This window comes from Carassius gibelio, chromosome A18 (assembly GCF_023724105.1).
Source record: "Carassius gibelio isolate Cgi1373 ecotype wild population from Czech Republic chromosome A18, carGib1.2-hapl.c, whole genome shotgun sequence".
In the NCBI taxonomy this organism is placed as follows: Eukaryota; Metazoa; Chordata; class Actinopteri; order Cypriniformes; family Cyprinidae; genus Carassius; species Carassius gibelio.
Window position 1 is genome coordinate 9481707 of NC_068388.1, and position 27214 is coordinate 9508920.

General features: G+C 39.0%; 1 protein-coding gene across 4 annotated transcripts in view; it reads right to left on the bottom strand.

The window, feature by feature from the left end:
• Positions 1-27214, bottom strand: part of LOC127934297 (multiple epidermal growth factor-like domains protein 11) — a 101196-nt gene that overhangs the window by 46701 nt on the left and 27281 nt on the right. For all 4 annotated transcript variants that reach the window (XM_052531579.1, XM_052531580.1, XM_052531581.1 and 1 more), the window contains one exon: positions 19366-19458. In XM_052531579.1, the coding sequence (XP_052387539.1) occupies positions 19366-19458 (93 nt within the window). The remainder of the gene's footprint in view (positions 1-19365; positions 19459-27214) is intronic.

Below are 27214 nucleotides of genomic sequence, written 5' to 3' on the forward strand. Positions count from 1 at the left end.
ATTGTTCAGTAATCAGACTTCTCTGGTAGCATGTTTCCTGCTCTAGATTCAGTAGTCGTGTTGACACGCATTTAAACCATGGTGCATCAAACTCTGTAAGTATTTTAGTGCAATATTTCATCCACATCTGCCAAATGAGCCCCACTGATGGAACCAAAAGCTCAGTTCCACTGGCAGAAGTTCAAAAGGGGCGAACATCACTTTCATTGACTTTACAGCTCAAATTAAAAACAAACATACACTTTTGTCTTTACCTATCATTCTTCATTTAAATTTCCCACATTTGTCTTGTAGTTGCCTATAGTGCTTTGATTTACATTTACAAATACAGCTCTTTTTTGGACAAAAGTGCCGATTGTATTGTACACTAGGATGATAAATGTCTCCTGGACATGCTGTTAAACGTATAGTTGTAAAAGCTGCCAATACTCTCACTGTGAAATGGCCCACTGGGCCGTCTAGAGCTCCACTGACACTTATCACTATGTTATTTATTTGTGCGCTGAAAGAGCCGACTGCTAAAGAATGAATTAGGGATACATTAAGGAATTTGGGATATATCATGAGGGGGTGGAGAGCTGATGGATGCTACTCTAAAGATACAGAAGGAACTGCCAATAGTCATGTGGGGTGGATAGTGCTGAGTTGTAATAACAGAGGGGGGAGCGCTTGCACTGCATCTGCCAGGCAGAATCGACGGACCAGGGCGTCCCTCCTACTCTAATTTATCTCAGACAAGCCCCTGCTACATGTTTCCTTTTCCCCAGAAGAGAATAACACCATGGGACCTGTCAGCCAAAGCCTCAGGGGAGACTCGTAGCATAAGGATGTGCTGATGTTGTATCTTTTCAAGCTATGACTCATGCTGTGTTATGGTTCACATATAAAGACTTTTACTGTACTGTTTTGATGTATTACAGTATCTGCAGTAAATTAACATTCTGTCAACAAACTTGTGTGTTAACAGATTTAATTTCTGGTTTAGCAGTGACAGGGCTGCCATCAAGGAAAGACACTAAAGGTGGTAAACTTTTCCATCTTGAATGATGGCAGACATTTAAATAAACAATGGGATCAGTTTGCATGCCAGAAAAACTAAAAAGAAATCCTCCTGAATCACCTTAAGAACAGATTCCAGCAGCTACTTTCAACAACAGACACAATGAATGATCACTACACATATTTTGATTCATTACCCTTCATGCAAAATCTTCTCAGATGCAAAATGTTTGTAGACCATGAGAGTGATTTACATTTGGACTTTGATTGCTCTTCAGTTGAACATGGAAATACTGAGTGCACATATATGGTTGCCCATAGAATTGTCAAAAAAAAAATGTATACAAAAAATAAATAACAATAACATTGGTTTATACAATACAACAAAAATGTCTGGGGGGGGGGGCAGTTCTTACATTATTAACTTTACTTTAACAGCAAGAAAACATTGATCAAATTAAACAAAAGTGACGGTAAAAACATTTATAATGTTACACGATTTATTTTTATTTGTTTGACTAAATACAATTCTTTGAATTCATTTATCAAGGTTTTAATATATATATATATATATATATATAATTTCTTAGCATTAAATCAACATTAGAAAATGATTAAAGTACCTATAATAAATGTTGTCCTGTGCCACATGAATTTTAGTTCTGGATTGAATATTTAAATGTATGTATAAAGTAACATTTATATTTTAAGAAATGTTATTCTTGCTACAACCATTGTTAACTTTGAATTATGTTTTCAAACCCAAAACATATCACCTAACCTAGTGGCCGCTAAACTCTTTCTCTTGCTTGAACACCTTGTATTCACAGAAGGTTGTTTAGAGACATCTCAAATCAAGCACTGACTATTCACTGTCTAGAAAAGATATTCCCCTGTGGATACAACAAGGTCATTTGTTCAAGATATATCTAGGATATGAACTCACATCAATATTAGCCTTGAGAAGTCACCTTCTATTTTTCACAAAGAACTATCCAATTGCAGCATCTTTTGTGGAGGGTGAGGAGATCTTTGAAGTGAATCATGCAGGCACAAGTCGGATCATTATTGTGCTCCTGAATAATTCTAGAAAAGCCATGACCTAGTGCAGCAAACCAGTAGCTTATTCAACAAAAGTCAGAAGTGTCCTCCTCAGCAGATTGTTACACAGGCCGTTGATTTACCAAATTAATAATTCTATTCTCGTCTCCTCCCTTGGGAAAAACACAAGCTATTCTCTAAGCCACAAGGCCAACAAGAACGAAAAGAGGATCTTTTACAATGTTCTACCAAGAAAGGATTGACTCGTAATAAATATGAGATGCATGAGACAAATGTGAGATCAGCAGTGACCAACAACCGCTTACTCTTGAGACAATGTCAACCCAATAAAGCCCACTCGTGCTGAGCTTAATTTGCACCCATCGATTTCCTATTTTCAATTATTAATTCTAATTAGGATGAAGTAGATGGTGCCACGGGCCGTGGCAGAGGGTCGATGATGGAGAGCCACGGCAGATGTAGGCGAGTGATCCACATACAGGACAGACTATGACTATGACAGTGCTGGATTTTTGATAATGATATACATAGATTTAGTGATTTAACCCAACAAACATCATTATTTTATATGATCATATATCCTGATCTGAGTTTCTAAAAGCGTGAGACTCTTTCACCGGGTGGAAGTATACCATATAGTTCAAGCACAGGTCAATATGCGGAGAAGGTTGTTTGCCCGCCAATAGTCTGACGTACAGAATGTTTGTTTAATTATGAAGTTGCTACAATGTGGGGACGGTTACCCCCCTCGTCCAGCTAGTGTTGAAAACTCAACAACAGCCTTGATGCATTATCAATAATCCACAATGCATTCATCAAAAACATGGCCGCCCATTGCACCAGACTTGCATAGTTGATAAAAAATATCCAATTAAATTGATGGTAAAAAACGGGTCACCTTAAAATACTGTGACAGTGTTTCCAATTTTACAGGATGTGTGTATATTTTACAACTTAGAACCATATATTTCATTAAAGGCAGGGTAGGTGATTTGGTTCAAAAACATTTTTTGTTATGCTGGTTGTTATGCAGCAGCAAGAAGCAAACTGCCATGCCTTCTAATACTGGGAAATTTTCAGTTGGTTTTGTAAATCAGAAGACTGCTCGTTATGAATCCATTACTAGAACCACTTGACCATTATGCCAAAGCAAATAAACAGAAATGAAGACCCAGAATAAGGCAATTAAAACTCATGTGTGGACAGGGACAATGACAGAGTAATGTAGCATGAAGATCTCTCCTGACCTACACTGCCAATGCATTACGGGTTTCCATGGCATCTGCACCTGCTGAAAACTGGTAAGGGGGGAGGACAGAAATGAGGTTATGTTATATATCTTTCCTCGGGTTTGCTGCTAGTTTATTGAGCATGAAGTCATTCTGCAGGTGCTGGCAACAGTATACTGCATATTGTGTGAAAAGAAAGTATCTCATACAAAAGCCTTATATAGAGCATGCACAGAAGAGTGAGTTGAAATAGCAAGCTATCACTGCAAAACATGCTGGTGCTTCCTTTTAAACTTATTCAGAATAACAATGCACTGGCATGTTGAGAAGGATGGTAGTTATAGCTGTAATGTCCTACCATGTTCATTGTGTCTGTTTAACTGAAAATATTATATTTACTTACTACTAGGTTAGTACTGCCATATGGACATTACTTTGAAACACTCATCTCTGACTGATAATACAATACTCGACTGTAGCATTTAAACATGCATTTTCTGCCAAGCTTCTTTAAAAAATACTGTATGTATTGTGAAAATCACTATGCATATAAACTTTAATTGAACTATGCAGTGTGCGAAAGAGCAAATATGTTCATAAATGGATGGCGTGTAAGGCTACAGCAAAGCCTTCCCATGACCGCAAGCATTTTTGTGCATGTATATTTAAGGGGAAGTCGTGGCCTAATGGTTAGAGGGTTGGACTCCCAATCGAAGGGCTGGACGGAATTGTGGGTGGGGGTAGTGCATGAACAGCTCTCTCTCCACCTTCAATACCACGACTTATCGAACCCCCAACTGCTCCCTGGGCGCCGCAGCATAAATGGCTGCCCACTGCTCCGGGTGTGTGCTCACAGTGTGTGTGTGTGTGCGTGTGTGTGTGCGTGCGTGTGTGTGCGTGTGTATTTCGGATGGGTTAAATGCAGAGCACAAATTCTGAGTATGTGTCACCATACTTGGCTGAATGTCACTTCACTTTCACTTCACTTCACTTTCGCATATACCTACAGGCAAATTCATGGTGGAAATATCTCTCTCAATCCACTGCCTGCTGCTTCCGATTGCAGCTGTGGGAATGTTCTAGGACCTTCACTAAGCAGAACTACAAGAGGAATGGGAAAAGCTGACTGCATGCACAATAAAAAAACTTCTAAAATATTTATAAATCATTTATAAAAAAAAATAAAGAGTAAGGTGTCATATGAAGAATACAAATTGAATTAGGAATATTAGGATGAAATATTTAATTATGTAGTTTTTAAAAAAAAAAAATCATTACATCCTTATCCACATTTAAATAATTATCCAACTGCCATGTCAATCAATTCAAAACTAAACCAACCTGCACTGAAATTACTTTTCAGAATCCAGAATGTCATTGTGGAACTGGGTTCTACCCTAGCTTTCAAGTTGGTGTGTGGACGAAACGAAAACAAATAAATACATTTTTTTAATAAATAATTTGAATGCTTATTAAAAATAAGCCTTGTTTTGATTTTCTAAAATTATATTAATTATAATAATTTATATTATTATTAAATCCTGTAATGATACATAATTTGTGTAGAGGGTGTGGCTTGTGTTGTGAACGGTGTACAGTGGACAGTATGACCTGCAACTTGATGGTTTTCATGGAATGTCTCTTTGGGATGAGAAATCTATTTGAAATATCTCTTTACCAGAAAAACATCTCCACCTCCTACACCAATTCAACAATCAACATGCAAGTGCACGATTCATTGTTTCTCATAGCCATTAAGCTTGTGTGAATACGCTGGAAATGATGGGTGGTCTTTGGGGGCATTCTTCTCCGCACCATGGATTAAGATCCAGCGAGTGCCCATGGATATACCACCACATCAGTACAGCAAAGCTACAGTGAAAAAAACATGAACATTTTCCTTCCAAGAAACTTTCTCAACACTTTTCACCACACGTACACACACACACACAGATCAGTATAATTGGCTTTTAATGATCTGACATTATGCTAATGTTCATTGTAAGGAGATAAATCTTTGCAAGGGGTTTACGATTCTCGGCAGGTGGCCGCCTGCCCACCAGAGCCATAGAGACTAAACATGGAGGACAGACTCAGGAGAACAACAATGATGTGCTCCATCATCGAGGGTCAGAGTGCATCATTTGCAGTGGGAATCAGTTTGCGTGGGAAAGCAGATCATCTTTGCAACAATGACTTCATGTGTTTACATCATCAGCATTATAGACTGAAATTAGAAGAGACGTTTCTGTTGCATTTGTAAACATGAAATGTCGTCATCGTTGGATTACACAAGTGGGTTGTTTTAATTCATCCATAACCTATGCAAACAGCCATTTAAACTTTAAATGCTGAGAACTGAAGTGTTTTGAGAAATACTGGGTTTATAGGAAATTGCCACTTGAGCTCCATCAGAGCGCTGCCCACTTCTGCAAGGACCACATTAAAGCTTCATTAGCAGAGTGACTGCAGCAGTGAAAGTGGAGGTAAGGGAACAGCCTTAGTGGACGAAGAAGGCTTTGGAATGAAGAGACTGCTTCTGTGGTTGGGGCTCTGAGGGTCTGAGGGTCCTGTGAAGTGGCCAATGTGTGTCAATCACAGCTGTCCCTCTCCTCTCTCATCCACTTAGCAGTCACATGAAGAACCCTCAGGAGAGTATCTGCCTCTCCGGAAAAAGTTGGCAGGTTCAGAGGCGCAGAATTATCTGGAATGAGCGACTAGATTTCTGAATGCAGTTTTCTTCTTTTCATCTTTGGGATCTCACCGGGGCCCATCAATTATTCCTGTGGATTCTCAAAGTCACAGTGAAGTCAAAGGTACACATCAGTGACTCCCTGAGAAATCAATTGTGTTTCTCTTTCTCTAACTGACAGTCAAAAATAGATTTGTTGCTGGGGAGTTTTAGTGCGAGTTAATGGATTATTAGTCATGATCTCTTGAATGGAAATAAAACTGGCAATCACAAGACTCCCAATGCAGTTATTTGTTACTTTTCTCATGACAGAGTTGCAGATGTCTGATGAGAAGACAAATAGAATGTAAAAAACCCCTGATTCATTCATTCTTTGTTTAAGTTTACTAGAGACAGGCTGCCGTATTGATCTGTTGAAGGAAAAATCCTTTTTATTCCCCTGATGAACAAAAGCAAATGATATTTTCTAAATCAGACTTAATATAAGTCTCTCTTAATATTAGGCTCTCAATAGCTGGTATTTACTCTTGAGGATGTGCAACTGGAGAAAAAAAGAATCAATGCTGCTTAAGATATTTCAAAATAATCTTCCTACTGTACAACATTTCTCAACTAAGTAGTCAACATCAATACTGTGAAAAAATAATTTATTAGTCAGTATTTATGTCTACTTTTCTATTAAAAATATCTAGACATCCTTAAAACTAATTTATTCTGGAAACAACATAGCGTACAGTAGAATAGATTTGACATTTTTTAAATATATTTAAAAATATATAATAAATATGATTTTATATATATATAATTATGAATTACCAGAAGAAAAGACAAAACTGATTAAGAGGGGTTTTTTTTCCAGTGATTTCTTTATTAATAGTAAATCGTTTCCATGTAGTCTTCAGTTATTCTAACTTTCATTCAAAACCAATGAATTTGAGGCAGTCCGTAGCAATTTTATTACAACCCTGACAGTAACCTTGAATTCAAAAGAGGAGCACAAATGTGAAATTACTGAAGAAACTAAATGTTCTTTAAAACTCTTCTTTGAACCTTATCGTCTACGTCTAGATGTCATTTCACAGACACACAGATCACAAACCCCATCCCTTTGCTCCTCTTATTAAGCCTTGCCAATGCACACCGGCCTTTCTCTTTCCCTATGCCTCTTCCCTTTTGCTCTGAGGCAAAAGGAAGGAATTTAATTGAATTTCAGAGCTTTTAATGTCTGCATCAGGATAATCAAAGCAAGCCAGTCTGGAGTTGTTTATCGTGACCTTGGGAGGCCAAGTTCATTCCTGTGCTTAAAAAAAAGCACAACCCAAAAAGTATTGCATAGGGATGTGAGATTTTGAAACTCAGTCAATCAGAAGTCATAATGAAGAAATTTTGGTCCACATCTTTCCTCAAGCAAAGATTCTGTTTCTAAACTGACGGGTTATGTAAAAAACAGAAAAAAAGAAAAAAAAGAAAACATAAATAGAGCATCTGTTACTTCAAGGTTATAATGCCACAGTAAACATTAAAAACATATCAAGTCTTCTCAAAGGTGTTGCAAGTTTTCTACTAACTGAAAATTACAGCTTTTATCCATAACCTAGAAGACAGATGGTTCAAAAGATGTTAACAAGCTAACTTTGTGATAACTGAAGAAGCATAAATGTTCAGAGCACAGAAATACTGCTTAATAATCTGTTTTTAATTAAACTGAATGATTTTGTGTCCATATTTTTTTAGTGTTAAAAAAACTATTTAATTATATTTTTTTCATTAAATATCTTGCAATGCATTCTGGGATGTGACTCTACTTTACAGTTTGGCAAACACCAAGTATTTTAGAGGAAACCAAATTTGTTTATCGTTTAAATCAACCTTCATGTCAGAAGCCTGCTTATGCTTTAAAAAGCTGTCTCCATCGGGAGCCAACTAGGTTTCGGAAGCTAAACAGATACGTATGTTAAATATATAGCTTATATATTACGGCTAGTTGGAAACTATCATTAAAATGTGAAGGCTGTTGTTCCTTGTCCCTAATCATGCAAAAACAAACTGTTCTCTCAACAACCTTCTCGAGAAAAGTGTGTAACAGCCGACAAAGAAGAATGGAGCAGAATTCAGAATAAAACCCCAGTTACCTTGGGGCCCGAAGCACAATTTGATTAAAAGTTTGTTTTTCTTCCCTCTCCTTAGTTACGAGGGGGCGCGTCGATGCAGCACTGACAGTTAATTGGACTTGGCAGGGCCAGGAGTTCATTCGTCAGCATTGTGTGGGGTTTGCCAGAGAGGAACAGGACAATCAATGTCCCACAGGACGGCCAGTAATCAGTGCAACACTACCATGGAGTGCAGGGTTAAACATCAGGAGACTGCAGGTGCAGGAGGATCTGAGGCATACCACTAATACTATAACCCCCCATCCCACCAATACCTCAACAACATAATCAGCCAAGCACACTCAAGGACACTGCAGAGGCAAAACATCATGGGGTACTGCCCCAAGAAGAAACAAGCAATATCGCCATTTATTGTACTTCACACTACTAAGAACAGTCTAACATATCAAGACTCTCGTAGTATATGTGTAGTATGTGAATTTTATGTGAAGCATAAACACACATAGACACTAGACAGATCCAGAATTCTGACACTTCCCTTGATGTAAATGCAAAATATTGGTCAAATTTATAAATAAAATACAAGTATATCCAATCCAATCCAATCCGCTTTATTTATATAGCACAATTTAAATAACACAAGGTTTCCAAAGTGCTGTACACCACAACAATAAAAGACACAATAGGATAAAAGATAAACACAATAAAATTAAAGTAATCGAATAAGATTAAAAAACATGAAATTATAGAAATACAATCAAATCAAATAAATAAATAAAATGCACTTCACACACAACACATTTAAATCACATTAATCGTGATTACCTGGTGTTAAAAGCCAGAGTAAAGAGATGGCTTTTAAGCAGAGATTTAAAATGAAACAGTGAGGAGACTTGTCTGATGTGTAATGGCAATACATCCTATAGTTTTGGAGCTGCAACAGCAAAAGCTCTTTCTCCTCTGAGTTTTAGCCTACAGTAGTTCTAGGCACTGTCAGGAGCAGCTGGTCAGCTGACCTGAGAGAGTGGCTGGGAATGTAGGGGTGCAGCAACTCGGCGAGATACGGTGGGGCAAGGCCATTCAAGGCTTTAAAAGCAAATAAGAGTAGTTTAAATTGAATCCTAAAATGCACAGGCAGCCAGTGGAATGAAGCTAAAAGAGGTGAAATGTGCTCATACTTTCTTGTGCCAGTTAAAAGACGAGCAGCAGCATTTTGAACCAGTTGCAGACGGGCAATGGAGGACCCATAAACCCCCAAATAAAGTGCATTGCAGTAGTCCAGCCGAGTGGTCACAAAGGCGTGAATTACTGTCTCAAAGTGCTGTTTCTGAAGGACTGGTTTAATTTTTTTTTTTTTTGCCAGCTGCCTTAACTGGAAAAAGCTGGACTTCCCTACGGCTTTAATCTGGTTGTCAAATTTAAGGTCAGTGTCCACCTTTACCCCTAGATTAGTATTAATTTGCTTGTGATACTGTGCTAATGAACCCAGATCAACCAACGGGGTCACAGAAGTGCCACTACCACTAAAGACCATGACTTCTGTCTTTTGTTCATAAAAAAAAAAAAAAAAAATCATACTGTATATTGTTGTTATTGTTAACTATTGTTACCAAAAATAAAACTACAACTAATAAAAATCGTTAAAATTATTAGATGAAAAAATAAGACAAATTTTCCATCGTAAACTAAATGAAATGTTTATGTACTTAAATTACTAAAACAAAAAAGTTAAATAGAAATATATAAAGGAAGTTTGGGTAGGAAACCAATTCTGATTAATTGGTTTGTTTAATTTAAAACCAACCCATTATGTTTGATGAATTTAGAGAATTCCATATATTACCAAAAATATCAAAATGAACTTCAAGTTGACAAATCAAGGACAAATGGGGGGAACTTTACAGTAGCTCTTTATTTGCATCCTGTTAGGTTCCACATTCTGGAATAAATAAAAAAGTGCCTGAAGCTAATTAAGAACATATTTCTGAAAATCTGGTAAACCATTTTACTCCAGGAATGAGACAACAATAATACACATAAAGAATACCTAAGATGACTCCCGGTACACTTCAAATCAAGGCCTTCGAGTTTTGTGCGGTGGCATGCACTCCATAGCTCCATCAAGTAGTTTGTGAGAGAATCCAGTTCCCTTTTCCTGCCTTCACCTCATCACGACATGACCTCTAATGCCAAGAGCAATTTCTGCTCAGAGGCTGGAGAATTAACATCACGACGAGTAAAGAGATCATCAAATGTAATGATCAATGAAATAAATTGAATCCTGTAGCGCTAAACTTCATAAACATGTAAATCAACCCCAAAATCAAGTGTGATTCAGACTATGAAATGACCACAACTGAGCCTGGTTCTGCATTAGTATGCTGCCAGCAGCTTGTGGTTGCACTGTCATCACAACATTTTAGCTATTTTAGACCCCACAAAGAAGTGATAGAGCTTTATATTGTCCTTTTTCAATTATGCAACCTAAAGGCTGTTTAGACTACAGACAACATTCTAGAATCTGGCTTTACAACCTTTGTTGACATCTATTTGATGGTTATACTTAGTGAAGGGAGGCATAAATGATGCCTGCGCAATCACAGGCACTGCTATCATCTCTGACACTCATCAAAATAGCTGGACCTTTTCTAAAAATCCTTCATTCGAGAAAGCCGCCTGCTTTGTTCAGAGACGATATTTGTGTTATCAACAACACACAATAAGGAAATAATCACGGCAGAGAAATATGAGAGCTACAATAGGCCGTACGGGACATTACTCTCAAATTAATTGTGCTTGAATACAACAAAAGGCTGATGAAAGAACTACTTTCTTGGCGGGATAGCAAAAATGCATTGAGGGCTGAGCTAAACAATACCATTGGGCAAGTTTTGGGGAGCTTGTGAGTTTCTGTGTGTGTGAGAGAGAGTGGCCTATAAAGAGGGCACAGGGTTTGGCCCATTACAGCTGGTCAATTAATAAGTGCGAACTTTAGGGAACAGTCACATGGCTCTCTTAGATCCACCGATAGCCATTAAAAACACTACTAAAGTGATTTATACAACCAATTTATATAAAAACATTATCTATTAATGCTCTAATCACACACACTCTCACACACCCTGAAGGATTGAAGCAGACTCTTTTCAATGAGTTTCAACCGTTTCTCGGTCTGATTTAAAGTACAAATAATAAATTATTCCATCCTCATCCAGAATGTTTTGGGGTCAGTCACAAACAGCATCCCCCAGTCTCTCGCTTTTGACAACAGAGATGCAGCACCGGCTCATAACTGAGCAGGCTGCGAGGCCCGAGGGGCTGTACTTTGTGACTGCAGACACATATACACACACACAAACACCTGGGCAGTGTTGATCCAATGACGGAGGGAGGGAGGGAGGTCACAGAGTGAAACTCGCTACCCTCGCCACCTCTCACAGCATGCTTTGATTCTTCAAAGTCAGAGAAAAATCTGAATCTGTGGTAATTCTCCAAAAGCCGCAGGTCTGGATCATGAGAAAGAGATGCTGTTGGGCTTTTTAAGGAAACCCTGTGCGTAGCGAGTGATCACATTCATTCAGCTATATAATGAGGTATCCCACTGATTAAGTTTTGTTTTTCCTCCAGCACAGTATAAATGATTTCTGCTTACAGATGAGACAGATGAGTTGTCACAGGGTTTGGAATGCACAATTACTGTGAGTGATCAGGTTCTGGACTTTTCTGTCACCTTTTTTTTTTCACTTTGCATGCATGCCACTAGACCCGGACAAGGACACACACTGAAAGGCCAAAAGTGTGTGGACATCTGAACAACAAACCTGTATGTACAGTATATGTTCGGTGGGCATTTAATTTCAAAAGCATGAGAATTAATAGAGTTGGTATTGCCTTTTAAGCTAGATTCCACTCATCTTGGAAGCTTTCCAATAGATTTAAGAACATGGCTGAAGGGGCTTTTCTTTTAATGGTGCATTTCAGAAGATTTTTTGGGGTAAAAATGTTTTCATTTTAAGCAAGTACAAAACAAAAACATGTGTTAAAAAAAGTCTGTGACAATTATTTGAATGTAAAGGGCTCATGAATTGCAAAATCTAATTTCCATCAGTTAGTCCTGCATGTTTCAGAACTCAAAACTTCCTTGTTTGTCCAAAAGCAGCTTTCATTGAAACCAAGCTTCCAAATGACCAGTTTCATATTTAATCTCAATATGACGTCATAGTACGATAAAAGAGGGTCTCTGCAGAGGAAGATTAACGCCTATTTCTAGATCATTACCTCTTTAGCTCACTCACCGATTCACGCATGTAGTAGGAGTAAATACATTCCAGACTGTCAGTAAGTCACTGATAATTTGTTCATTGTACTGTGGTCGTTTTTAAACAATACACATTTCAAAGCACACTTTTCAGAAAGCTGAAACTAAAAGAGATGCAGTACTGACTAGATTGGATCTGACAGTAATTTCAAAATACACAAGGCTGAGTAACGTTTTTACCATGTGTCACTAATGCTTTGTTTTGACAGATTGTGCCACTATTGCTTTGACAAATTGTTTAATATGAACGTACATCACAGCAGAATCTACCTATTACTTTAATATGCAAAACAGCATGTTTCAAAGAGAGGGTGAAAAACAGGATAGAAAATAGCCTATTTCTACTTAATTATGTTTTATTATGTAAAAAGGGTGCAGGATTTAAGTTGACTAAATCTTCTGAGAAGTACAGAATATGTCAATGGAAGATTAGCTATGACATGGAATGATGAAACGAAAGAAGCAGCAAAAGATCTTTTCTTTTGTATTGTGAGGAGACGTCCATACATATGTGACCAGTCACCAGCGTGAAGTCTGCCATTTCATCATAAGGTTCGTTACACATTACAAGGTCAAAACATAAAAAAAAATAAAAAAAAATACATACTTGGGATAAATCATTCACAGTAAGATCAATGCATTTCCAAAATGCCTACCATGTTATTGAATGTTACTGATGTTTTTTTTAAATTATGCTTTTAAATTGAATTTAAATTCAAATTAAACTACCAAGTAGGTGCAAAAGATTTAGATTTTTCACTCCACATACCAACTCCAAAAATTATCCACAAAACAAAAGCTGTAGTAAGTAAAACTAAAATATGCTTATTTAAATAAGTGTAAAATGTAAAAAACCTTTGAATGAGGTTGAAAAGGTATAAAAAAACAAGCTGATATACAGCTGATACCAAAATAAAACTCATCAATCCATTAATTCATAATAAAATCATAACATCTATATATATATATATATATATATATATATATATATATATATATATATATATATATATATATATATATATATATATATATATATATATATATATAAACTTACCATAAAATCAACAATTAATTTAGCAGGGGGATATCAATAAATGGCTGTGTCAGCTGCACTGCAGTTACCTTTTTCAATTATCCCAAAGGTGTACAGTAAGGTTCAGTTCACCAGTCAAGTTCTTTCAAACCACACTCTGTGAACCATTTATTTTTGCACCTTATTTTGTGCAAGGGGCACTGCCAGTCATGCTGGAAAAGAAAGGTACTCTACTAATAGCAAATGGCAAAAAAAAAAAAAAAAAAAACTTAATTAGAAGCAGGATTACACATACTTTTTGGCCACCATTTAATGTATATGAAAACACACAGAGATGCACACACACATACATATTTACATCAAACATAAAATAGCTTCACGTCTCCTTTCCTTACTCTCTTACATACATAGAGCCTCACCCGTATACATAAAACAAAGCCAATAAAGCTCTTATGAATGTCAGCTGAGAGCACTTCCTGGTGCAGAGTATCTGTATTTGGAGATTTTGAGAGCACAGCAGCAGCACTGCTGCGAGATTAAAGGAGGCAAAGAGAGGGATGAGAGAATAGGGAATGAGAGAATGATTTATTTAACTGCTTTGTAGATGACAGACGAGAGTCGGAGAGAGCGCGTCCTTCTTTCCTGCCAACTTTCCCTCTCTTGAACATTGAATAGGTCTTCCATTTCTTTGTGGCGTTTGCTCCTTCTATGTAAATTTCATCCCCCCCCCCACTCTAATCAGACCATCCATCTGTCGCTTTTAATTCAATTCAGTTAAATTCAAAGTTCAGTTCAGGTACGTTCAATTCACTCTCTCTCCTTTGACGGCGTATCATGTCAACATACTTGTGCGGATCTGGAATGGCACCATCTGTTTGAGGGCCTCTGTTGATAAATGAGGTGTCTTGAGCAGGTGAGCCCCAAGGCCCCCTGCGACCCCTTCCCTTCCTTTCTCCTTGCTTTAAACCATTTTTTTTTTCACATCGTCACAACCTGAACTAATGTGGAAAAACTGGCTTCTAAACACTTCCCAAGACAACTGCCATTAGAAGTCTGAGAGTGTGCTGCATAACTATACCATCACAATCGGGCTCAGCCAAACAGTCAATCCAAGGGGCTGCATCACAGTAGGTACATTCTCATCTGAAATGAATAATCTGATTAACATTATAGATGACAAAAAGATAACTTTAGAGTTAAAACTAAGGACTGGTTGCTATGATTCGTACATGAACACTGATCAAACTTGATCTGTCCCTCTTAAAACACTTATTTTCACCTAAAATGAAATAATGTTTTCTTAGTTGCCAACAGGTCCAGCTGTTTGTTGCCATAGCAGTCAAGCTGCCACAGAACCTGAAAATAATATTCTGCAATGCAAATGTATCTGTGTCCCACTCTACACCCTGACTGGGCAATTTGGGGGAAAAAATAATTTCATGATATATTGTGCAACTTCACAGAGAATCTCATTAGAACTTAAAAAAAAAAATCTAAGATAACATTTACAAGCATTTAATCCACAAAAAATTTTATAATTAGCATTTGACAGAATTAATTTTACTGGAAAGGACCTTGAATATATACATACATAAAAAAATAAGCAAGCGATATATAAAATCAAAATACATTTGTCATTTTTTTAAAGTGAACATAAAGTGAAATGAAAAAATAAACAGCCTGCAACGTTTTTTCAAACCTTTTGATGCCAAATATCTACAAATGTGAGAAAATCTGAACATTGGAATCATTTCTGAAGAATCCTATGGGACCGAAGACTGAAGTAATGGCTGCTACATTCAGTTTTGGCATCACATAAATAAATTACATTTTGAAATATATAAAATTTAGATTTTTTTTCTAATTCTAATTATGTTGCACATTATTACTATTTTTACTGTATTTTTATCAAATAAATGCAGCTTTGGCTGTCCACAGTTAAACAAAATATTATAGTGTCGGTTGCTTGTTGACAGTCCCATTGACCAGGAGACTGTGCAAACATCAAGTATAACTGGAACATACATCTATATTGGAAAACAAACACCTACTGTAAAGTATAGAGCCATTTCAGACTTTCACTGCATGACACTGCTACAAACGCTGTCCCATGTCCTGAACAGACCGATTTAATTGACTGAGCAAAACCAGAATCAACAAACAGCTAAGCAATAAATTATATACTGTATGTATGTAGATGTGGGCGTAGCACATATTTTCATGTTAAATCATATTTGATAAAACCTTTGCGCCAAGCTGGCATGCGTGTTTCAGGCCATAATGACAATCCAGAGACTGCTGAAGATGTAGCCATCATTAAGACCACAGCTGCTGAGATACTGTATCAAAATCTATTACACCATGTCTACAGTTGTTACATTGTGCCGCATATGCTTGAGGCTGTCTACAGTAGACACGACAAGCAATCTTTGAAAATCATTAGAAATTTGTGTTAGTACATCATAAACAGAACAAGGTATCAGTTTACTGTCTGGGTTTCGTTGTGTCATCTCATGTCGCGCTGCGCTGCATCCAGTGTAGACAGCATCACTGATTATAATGGGTTGTATAGTATTTTGTTGTGTCGAGTCGCATCGCTCGCGTCTGGTGTAGATACGGTGTTACACAACCTCCATCCTCCCCCCTGGCTAATCAGTATGAAATAGAGAAATCTGTAGATGCATTCTGGAAAAACTCCCCAAACTCAGCATTCTCTTTGGTCCTCCAATCCACCACTAATTCTTACACTTTGAACAAGTTATCAAATAGAATGAAACCCTGTTGCCAAAGCAGCAGAAATAAATTTAAGACAAGAATCTTAAATAGACTCCACGAGATGAGTATTTCACTGTAAGAGCATAATTCATATTTGTGTAAAAGCCTTTATGTCACTGATGACTTTACAGTGACTTTAAGCACCTGAAGCTTTCAGGGACAGTCCAAGGTTATAGCTCGCATTTGCAGTCTGACAAACATAACAGCTTCATTGTCTTTAGGCAATGGCAGATTGACCTCAGCAGGAGAGAAATGGCAGTCCCCTTCTATTCACCGACCTCCCGCTCTTTCTCATCTCTTTCATTACATTTCATTTTTATCCCTTCATCCTGTTGATAAGCTCCACCTTTCAGTTTTCATTTCTGACCCAAATAGCAGGCTCCTAGTGGGTGCTGCTCCAGTATTGCTGGCCAGCCTCTTTGATGCTGCTCCAGAGCATTAGCGCAAAGCTAGTCACTTCTACTCTCAGGCTCTCCAGTTGCCCAAAAGCAGCTCTGTTTTTCATAACCATATCATCCCTATTGCTTAGCATTATCCTCCATTCATTCAGCATGCACATAATACTCAGCTTTATCGCTCTCATACCTTCTCATTGACTCCACCAGCAGGCATTTCTGCTGGTGACCCAAAGCCCTGGTTGTGATTAACGACGATCTATGACTATTTGTCTCTGTTCTCTCGCAGGATCCTCAAATATGATGACAGAATCCACCCTGGGAAAGGTGAGGTTCCCAGCACTCATCCACACATGAGAGAGAAAGGGAGAAGAGACCTTTACCTTGAATATCAAAAAAAGATGCACCATTTATGTACGAGTGAAAAAAGAGGTTAGATCTAATTAAAAAATTGGCTCGCATTCCTCATTTCTACAGATGAAAGCTCATAAATGAAAAAGCCTGGCCTAACGCCCAGTATGGAAATATAAAAGTTATGAATAATGCTTCTGTCTGAATCGCCAGGTCTGTTTTAATAAGGTGGATTATAACAGAACAGCACATGCTCAGAAGAATGCGTGGTCCTCAGAAACATATACCCAGGGGATGATCTTGAGCTTCAGAGGTGGGTTCCTTTCCTCTGTTAAAACCCACAAGTGAATTATGATTTAGAAAAACGGTCTAGGTCATTAGTGCCGCTCGTGTCTTTACCTCCTTCGCTGTGGCCAGTGCCTCGGAAAGAAAGCTGGTGATTTACAGACTGTTGGTAATCATGAAATGGCTCCTTTGTTAATGAAAATGCCCATAGATCCATACAGAGCCTTCTGTAACCATCATTCATTGGTAAATGTGGGCAGTAAGTGAGCCACAACCAAGCCGAAATTAACGAATCAGGTCAAAATGCGTCTTGAATGAGAAAATTAGCAAATCTGGCTGTTCTTAACATGAAAGAGCTTCAGTTTGTTGTCCCTCCTTTCTTTCAACACATAAAGTCTAAATACTTAAGTCAATATCTCTATATATCTCAACCTCTAGTCTCTCCTACCACCTGCTTTTTCATCATTTAGCTGATTAGAGAGTGAATGTCGATGGCTTCCTATTTTGTCCCGCAATGTTTCAGCCATAGAGGTAAAGGCCTGTTAACCAATTAATCTTGAGGATCCAATGACAGTCTGTTTGTTTTTCACATGCAGATTGATTCCACCCTGTGCACTACTTATCATTTTAATTATGATGAAGACCATTTCGCCAAGTACTGGGGCAATAAAACAAGCCAGCTTTGTCTAATTCATCTATCAATTCACCTATCCACCCATCCCATCCATCCATCCCACATCTATCAACTTATCAATCCAGCAATCAACCCATCTATCTATCCATCCATCCATCCATCCATCGACTCTTCCATTCATTTGTCCATCATCAATCACTCTGCCTAGAGGGAAGTCATGACCTAATGGTTAAAGAGTCGGATTCGCAATCGAAGTGTTGTGAGTTCAAGTCTCGGGCCGGCAGGAATTGTGGGTGGGGGGAGTGCATGTACAGTGCTCTCTCCACCCTCAATACCACGACTTAGGTGCCCTTGAGCAAGGCATTGAACCCCCAACTGCTCCCCGGGCGCTGCAGCATGAAAAATGGATGCCCACTGCTCCGGGTGTGTGTTCACAGTGTGTGTGTGTGTGTTCACTGCTCTGTGTGTGTGCACTTTGGATGGGTGGATGGGTGGATGGATGGATGGATGGATGAATAGATGGGTTGATTGCTGGATTGATAAGTTGATGGATTTAATTATTCAAATAAAAATATAAATTAATAAATAACAACTTTTAGAAATACCAAATATATTATTTTAATGGGCATAAATACCCATATTATATATACAATTTATTTATTTTATTTAATTTATTTAATTAATTTATTATATATACAATTTTTCTCAAATAACAATTTAAGTCCTCATCTTTTTTATGTGTTGAAGAGCTGAGTATTTAGTGATACGAATGTATATCATGCCATAAATTTCCATCTTGTCTAAACTTTCTAGGCTCAAAGTCATTTGGTAGGAATCATTTATCTTTGTGAAGTCTTTGTGATTAAAAAGCTAATAAAATATTTCAACTCAAATGAACATTTTGTGTCTAATTAATTATCTGGCAAGTAACCGTATTACAAGCAGGATAGCGTACATCACACACAAACCTAATCAGGATGATGCAAGATACTTCTGAGATAACAACCGGCTGGAAGTACATTATCCCTTACATATTAAAATTAGATTGTGTGTGTGTGTGTGTGTGTGTGTGTGTGTGTGTGTGTGATTTAAAAATTCTGAATTATTTATTTACACATCTGCATTATATGTTGTACACATTTTTTTGGGCACAGTGTTTTGGTTACAATTAGAAATTGGCAAAACATGGCTAAACTGAAAAATATTCCATAATCATAGTGTTTTTTCCTCCCAGAGCTTTAGCATAAAAAAGTAACTTGTTAATGCAACTGCATGATTACACAACTCATTCGTCCTCTGTGATTTCCAGCTTTACTTTTTAATACAGCTGGCAAAAGAAGAGAGGGGAGCGAGTAAGTGAGAAACATGGTAGCTTTGCAGTGGCGTCTGGGGACTGGTGCAGCCATTAACTATGTGAGAGTGAGAGGGCCTTAATGAAGTGAACTGTGCTCTCAGAGTTAATGAGAGAGTGAACTCACCACTAGAGCAGTCCAGTCCTCCCCAGCCTGGCTCACACTGACATGTATCAGGAGACACACACCGGCCATGGGCACACTCCTCGGTACATTGTGCTATCAGAGAAAGAAGAACAGGAAGACAAATAAACACTTTAAACTTACCAGAAATATAACAATTATTCTGTTAAACTCTTTGCAGATAATAACTGGAGTTTGAGATCCAAACACAAATAGGTTTTTGGATGTATCATGCATAAGACAGGAATGTGAATTAGCACAGAATGCTATCTAGACATTCTAGGTCTGAGCCTCCCGCAAGACTTCCCGCAAATGTCTGCTGATGTGCCAATATGGAGGATAATGACTACACTGGCCATTTTCCAAAGATGGCTGCACTGATGCCTCCTCGCTAGAGCTGTCAAACACATCGCAAAGCCCTTCTTACTGTCGCATGTTTAAAATGCTCACTCTGACCACATGCTAAACGATTTCTTAAGAGACCGAGTCATTGGTCAACATGTCTGTCTGTTTATCACATGAACCAGTTGTTCCATGCAAAACGAGCCAACGTAAGCAGCCACAGCCGCAAGAAAACAAGCTGTAAATCCCTCCAAATTTGATCAGCCTGCACTTTGCCACAATACTCTAATGCTGCGCCAGCCTGCCTTCATGCTGTTTACGAAGTGTGCAGTTTTCTTGATCATTCCTATTGAACAACACAGCATCGAATTGATTGTCTCTTGCATTAGTATTCCTGCCCGGGCCCTCACATTCGGTCAGATATTTGGATTCGGACAAGTAATAAAATGACCTATATATATGGGCATTAAGCATGAATAATGCTTAAGGGTGTGAAGGTCACCTGGTTAGCAAGACTCAGACCGACAGGATCTTATCAGAGCCAGGAAACAGTCAACCCCCAAAGCTTCTGGAACAATCCACTTTGACTGGAATCAGCAGTGACTCTCCAAGTAAAGGCAGAAGAGAGCACGTGCTTCTAGAGATTTTAGCATGAAGAAGGTAACAAAAAAGTGTCAGGTGCTATGATATGTTCTTATCTTTGACCATGAAATATGTGAAGGTTGGTTCTATAAATAACGTAAAGTTAATGTAGCCAGTCATACATTTCCTTGAAAGAAACCTGATAAACAATGTGATGACCGGCATTTATCTTGTCCGTTTAATATGCATATTATGATACAAAGAAGTCTTTCTTAACCTTCTCTTACCTAAACATGAACTCAAAGATAATGAATTCATGTTCTCATGAAGTGTTATATTGCAATACAGTGGGGTAGGTGTTAATCTTTATAAATCAATTCATAGTAAACTAAGGGATTGGTACTGGGGCTGCTTTCCCCCTTTCTACTCCAATGTGTTCCTTCAACCCACACAAGAGCAACTCAGTGAGGAGCTATATTTCAAGTTTTGTCACGTTCACAGGAGCCCCGAAGTATGACACAAATCTTAAATGTCAACACTTTGGGAATAGTGAATTATTTTGGCAAAAGCTGCCCACACATTTTGTGGTTCTTATGATAATCTGCTTTTTACCACTGAAATGGTTTGAAATATAACTATACATTTTTATACAAAGGGGAAGGGCTGCAGATTTCTTATATCATTAAGTAACAAACAATGACTTAATGATATATATATATTATATATTGTGACGAGTCAGCTGCCTCCTCCCTGATTATCACCGGCACCCCGTCCTAAATCGCCGCCCTTCACCAGGCTCCCGACTGGAGTGGGTGTGTGAGAGGAGGGGCGCTGGACGAGTCAGGGCTGGCGGCGTGTGATGGGGCACACCTGAAGGAAGTGGAGCCTCATTACCGCCGCTGTTTAAAAGCCCAACGCGCCTCTCCTCAGGAGACCGGTCTCTTCCCCGTGCATGCACACTGGTGTCCTCGTGGGTCCAGGAAGGGTGCGTTGAGGGACTCCCGCGCCACCAAGACGTGAGCTGCCGGACCCGCGATCCGGATGGGAACCGCACCCGTATACACGGCCGACGGGCCAGGATGCCGGGCCGTCCATCCCCTACCAGCGCCGCGGCCAACGAGAGAGACGCGGCCGCTAGGAGAAGCCGCCGCCCCTCGCGCCCCGGACCAAGGAGGGGAGCGCGTGCGGCCGCCGGACTCCGCCCCTTGCCTGGACCCTTCCTTGATGAACACTGCCCGACCTACACAAATCCCGCAGCACGACGAGGACACCAGATTCCCTGTTATTTTGGACACTTTCCCCCTTTGGCCACTTTTATTCCCTGTTATTTTATGATTTCTGTTAATAAAAGCCTCTCCGAGGCCTGACGCCACGCCCACTGTGTCTGTCTTGTGCTCCTCCCGTGACACTGGTGGAGAATGCGGGCAAGGCGGAGCCTAGACAGCGCAGTTGGGAAACGTCTGGTGACGTCACTCCCTCTCGCTTGCAAACGTTCATGAGAACCCGGACTGGGACGGAGGAAAACCGGGGACAGCCTCCCAGCCACAAAAGGGTAAGTGACTTCTGTTATCGTCATTTTGCCCTGTGGTTGGTTGAGGCTGTCACTAAAACCCGGTTTCTCTGTCCCTGTTCCGGCGCGCTGCGAGAGGGAGGACCGCCCGGAGAGGAATCCCTGCCCACTCCGACCGTTTGGAGTCTGGTTGAGGATGGTAGCACTCCCGTGTGGGTGGCGCCCTGGTGACGGGGATGTCGCTTGGGAGGGGGAATGTGACGAGTCAGCTGCCTCCTCCCTGATTATCACCGGCACCCCGTCCTAAATCGCCGCCCTTCACCAGGCTCCCGACTGGAGTGGGTGTGTGAGAGGAGGGGCGCTGGACGAGTCAGGGCTGGCGGCGTGTGATGGGGCACACCTGAAGGAAGTGGAGCCTCATTACCGCCGCTGTTTAAAAGCCCAACGCGCCTCTCCTCAGGAGACCGGTCTCTTCCCCGTGCATGCACACTGGTGTCCTCGTGGGTCCAGGAAGGGTGCGTTGAGGGACTCCCGCGCCACCAAGACGTGAGCTGCCGGACCCGCGATCCGGATGGGAACCGCACCCGTATACACGGCCGACGGGCCAGGATGCCGGGCCGTCCATCCCCTACCAGCGCCGCGGCCAACGAGAGAGACGCGGCCGCTAGGAGAAGCCGCCGCCCCTCGCGCCCCGGACCAAGGAGGGGAGCGCGTGCGGCCGCCGGACTCCGCCCCTTGCCTGGACCCTTCCTTGATGAACACTGCCCGACCTACACAAATCCCGCAGCACGACGAGGACACCAGATTCCCTGTTATTTTGGACACTTTCCCCCTTTGGCCACTTTTATTCCCTGTTATTTTATGATTTCTGTTAATAAAAGCCTCTCCGAGGCCTGACGCCACGCCCACTGTGTCTGTCTTGTGCTCCTCCCGTGACAATATATATAATATATTTATTTATTAATTTTTTGAGTTATGCGATATCACCATCTTTTTTGAAAAAAATGTAGTATTGTGGTACAGTGCACAGCCTATCAGTTGCGGTGCTGGCGCCTCTCTCTCTATATTGTACAGCAAGACATAAATTCACATCAAAAGTTAACTCAGCTGTAAAGTTAGACTCACGGACACTGCCCTTCAAAATCACAAAAGTACATTATTTGCATGTGCTTTAATGCCTTGCTGGTTAAAGGGATAGGGAATTTTTTTCACCCAAAAATTGAAATTTGATGTTGATCTGCTTACCCCCAGAGCATCCAAGATGTAGGTGACTTAGTTTCTTCAGCACAATACAAACAAAGATTTTTAAGTCAAACCGTTGCAGTCTATCACTCTTATAATGTAAGTGGATGGGAATCACAGATAAAATATGCAATAAAAATTAGATTCTGGTATAAAAAAGTCTATACCTCACAGTACATGTGACCTTCACATATCAAAAAGAAAGAAGAGTCAACTCCATAAAAGTTCCAGAAGCTGTTTTTATGCAGACATAGTAAATTGCCTTTTGAGACGAGCCTCTCAGAATGAATATAAACATTTTTGTGCATGTAAATAAATCACGGTCATAAGAGTGAATTAATGTGTGTGCAGGTTTTGATGCTGGCACACACTAAAGCTGGCTGCATAAAGGTAAAGGATGAGGCAGGACTTGCCCTCGTTCCTGGCCAGCATGGCTATAGATTATCGCTCTTGCAGCCTTCACCTGGGCCCTCAGTATTGGACATAAGCACAGGAAGGGGATGGGTGAGAGGGAGAATCCCAAATACCCAGAGGATGGTGCTTGCAGCAGAAATGCTCCACACACAGAAAATGCTAAGCCTGCCACTGGCAAATAATGCAGTATGGATTTACACAGCACTGAAAACCTGATATTCAAACATGCCAGTTCTCCCCCAGCTTAAGAAAAAGAAAAACCCTTAGCATTTTGTGCTGACAAAGACATCAATTTGACTTCCTGAAATCAATGAAGCCAAACAACGTGCTCACAAGCGAGGTTTAAAAAAAAACTCTGATGATGAAATGATTGATTTTTGTTACAATCAGCAATTTCTGATCAGACAACAGAGACAAAATTTTTATTTGTCACATCTTTTCAGCAAATTAAAAGGAATTTATGTAATGCAGGTGAAAGGATAAATCACCCCTTCTCCTGAGAGCTGAATTGATCTACGTGTCTATAATACTTCAGAAAATAAGTCCTGCATTTTAATTAAAATTCAATGAATCGTCTTCCTTCTACACAGGTATTTGTCTGCAGACTGTGGTGAAAAATTACATCTTTCATTTCGATAAAAGGCTAATCTCATTACACACTGGCGTTATCATACTGTGTAACAATAGAGCTAATTGTAATTGTCATGCATTATTACACCGAATACTCATCAGGCCAAAGATTTAAACATACAGTTTGACAATCAGTCAGTCAATCAACTTATTAAATAATCCAAGGTTGTTACTTTATGCATCTACCATAAATGATCTGTTATATATTCCAGTAATATGCATTAACTTTTTAATAACAAACCTAAAACAGGATTTTGAATCAAACCTAGACAAAAAAAAAAGATCACACCTAATCATTAAAACTAAGATGTAAAATCTACTTTGCGATGGTGCATTTATTAGATCATCGAATTCTCCAGCAAGAAGCTGCAGCATGCACATAGCATCATTAATACTTCATCACTAACTATTTGAGACTCTTCTGACCAGATGGTTTAAACTGCTTTGGCTCCAAAAAGTCATTTTAGCTCAGTATGAGCAAGATTGCCTTCCCCACATTAAATGCACAATCCACACTTGCAAAAACAGTGCTGGTGTTATGATGGGAATAGAATCACAACCTACAGTTACTACAGAAGAGCCACTGATAGTTTGGGATTTATAGTAATATTGCATGTAGGTTAATGTCACATGATTTGGGAACATACAACAGAAAAAATTGATTGACTTCCCTGTGGACACCCACAGACATTTCACTTTTCAGCTAATGTGCAAAGGTTTGATTCTAGGAAAGCACTCATACAAGGCACATATGAGAGGTTAAACCCTGAGGTGTTCAGATTGAGAAGAAAAGATAAGATCCACACATATGTAATGAAAATGGCTTTAATACCTTCTCACCCCCAAGAAGTGAACATAGCTACTGTAGTTCTACAAAGCTCTTAATCCTGCCATTGAGAGCAGTAGGATTATTCAAAGAGCAGATGCAAAAAAAAAAAGAAAAGAAAAAAACTCTGAAAACCCACAGACCTCTCTAAGGTGGCCACACCATAGCACAAAAAAAAAATCCTTATTAGACGACTTCTTGCTGGCACCTAACATGCAATGGTCAAATTATACCTGGAAATCAAATGAAGTCTGAACAAAAAATACTTTTAACAATTCACATTTGTTGGAGACTTGGTTTGTGAAGTTGGTGTCTCTTTAGGTTGTGCAGGTAACACAGGTTTGCCACCCAGTCTGGCCTGTGCTCAGATTTTACTAAACATCTAACAAATAGGCAAAAGTCCACAAATACATTCAATAAATTAATTAATTATGTTAATTAAATCAATGCCAAAATCAGGTTGGCAAAATCTATTAAAAACAGCAAACTGTGGTTAAGGGGAATAAAATAGCTGTTACATACAGCCTTTATAAAATGCAAAGTATAGCAACAAGAAAATGCTCATTGAATAAATGCTTTTATTAATATTCACAATGAAAATTCTTCCGCCACATAACTAAGCTTAATCTACAATAGACTGCTCATGGTTGCATGCTTGGTAGCATCTTAGTGCACAAACAACTGATTTTACCTATTTTACCAATCAGAGTTAGAACTACTCATTTTATAAAGCATATTTTGGTCACCTCTATGAGCACAGAGGCAATAAACATACCATGATGTCACTGAAAAAAAAAAAAAAAGAATTATGCCCACAATCTTCTTCACAGATGGTGTGGCTCCATTACAGCAGCAACTGTTCACATGCAATTGTCGCAGCTATTGTGTGGTAATGGGAACATTATTGATTATTGTCATTTCCTTCTTTCACTCGGACCACCAGACAATGTCAAAACTGATCCCTATCCCAGCTGCACCTAATCCCGTGGTTGTTAGCCGTGCCTTCAGGCTACAGACAAAGCTGGACACAATCCCACTCAATAAGGACAGAAACATGAGATCAACTTTATCTTCAACAGAACATGGTCACTTGCATCCAGCCATAAAAAAATCCTGTTACTAAGGTCATTGTTGAAACCTTCTCCTTTCTACAAATGACCTTTAGTAACAAAAGAACAACATCTGGTGAACAAGCTGTTGATTTACAAGAGGGTTGCAATCCATGTATTTCTCTCTTTTGTCTCCTATTGTTCAATATTGTAAATGTCATTCGATGGGAACCAAAAGAAATTCAAGATGATTTGGTCAATTGGTAAATTAGTTTAATTGTAAGAGGAATAGGTAACCCCAAAATAAAAAGTACATCAACATTTAATCATGCAATTCCATACAATTTAAGTGGATGGGGCATCTAACATTTAAAACATGTTATGTTCTAAAGGTAGAAAAATAATGGTAGAAAAACAAATAGTAAGGAAAAAAGAAAAAAAAGTTTCAACTTTCATAGTTGGACATTGAATATGTTCCATCAAAGAAATAAACAGGTTTAAAATAAATAGTTTTTAATTTTTGGATTAATTAATCCTTTTTTAAATCTATAAGGAGAAACAGCATGAGCAAATATATCAATTAAATAGCTGCTTGAAATATTAAATTTCCCAGTGCCTGCTGTCATGAGAGCAAGGTGTGAAACCATAAAATTAAAAATGTCCTTGGATCATAAAAACAGTTTTCTGTGGCATATGGAAATTACTAGGCTTTTAAATCAAACTACGAAGACTGATAATGCTGGTTAGGTCCCTGTGACACAATGACAGCGAAACATCTGCTGGGTCTCATGGCTTGTTCCATGGTAAAGTGTAAAATTCTCTTTGATATGGTGAAATTAAAATGAAGATTAATTATGAATTGGTGTGACTTCATTTAACAGCATCGCAGGTTAGCAATCGGCATTTCTATCATCCACACGGCTTATCCTCATCTTTTCATAACACTGAACTGAAGTCAAGTTTTATGATTCCTGCAGAGCTGAACAGCACAGTGGCCCATATCATGAATTAATTTAGGCTGTTAATTTCTTTCATTCTCACGGGAGTCCATTTAAAACGCACAGGCTGAAGAATGACATAACATTATGCTTATTAACATCTAGATGCTTTAGGAGTGGATACTGAGTTGGGACATAAGACATTTATCATAACCTTACATATGCAATGTCTAAAAACATGACCACAGGTATTAGTTTAATTAGCTTTTATGGCGACAAAGTTTTCCATAGTTAGCCATCCATCAGAAATCCCATCCCT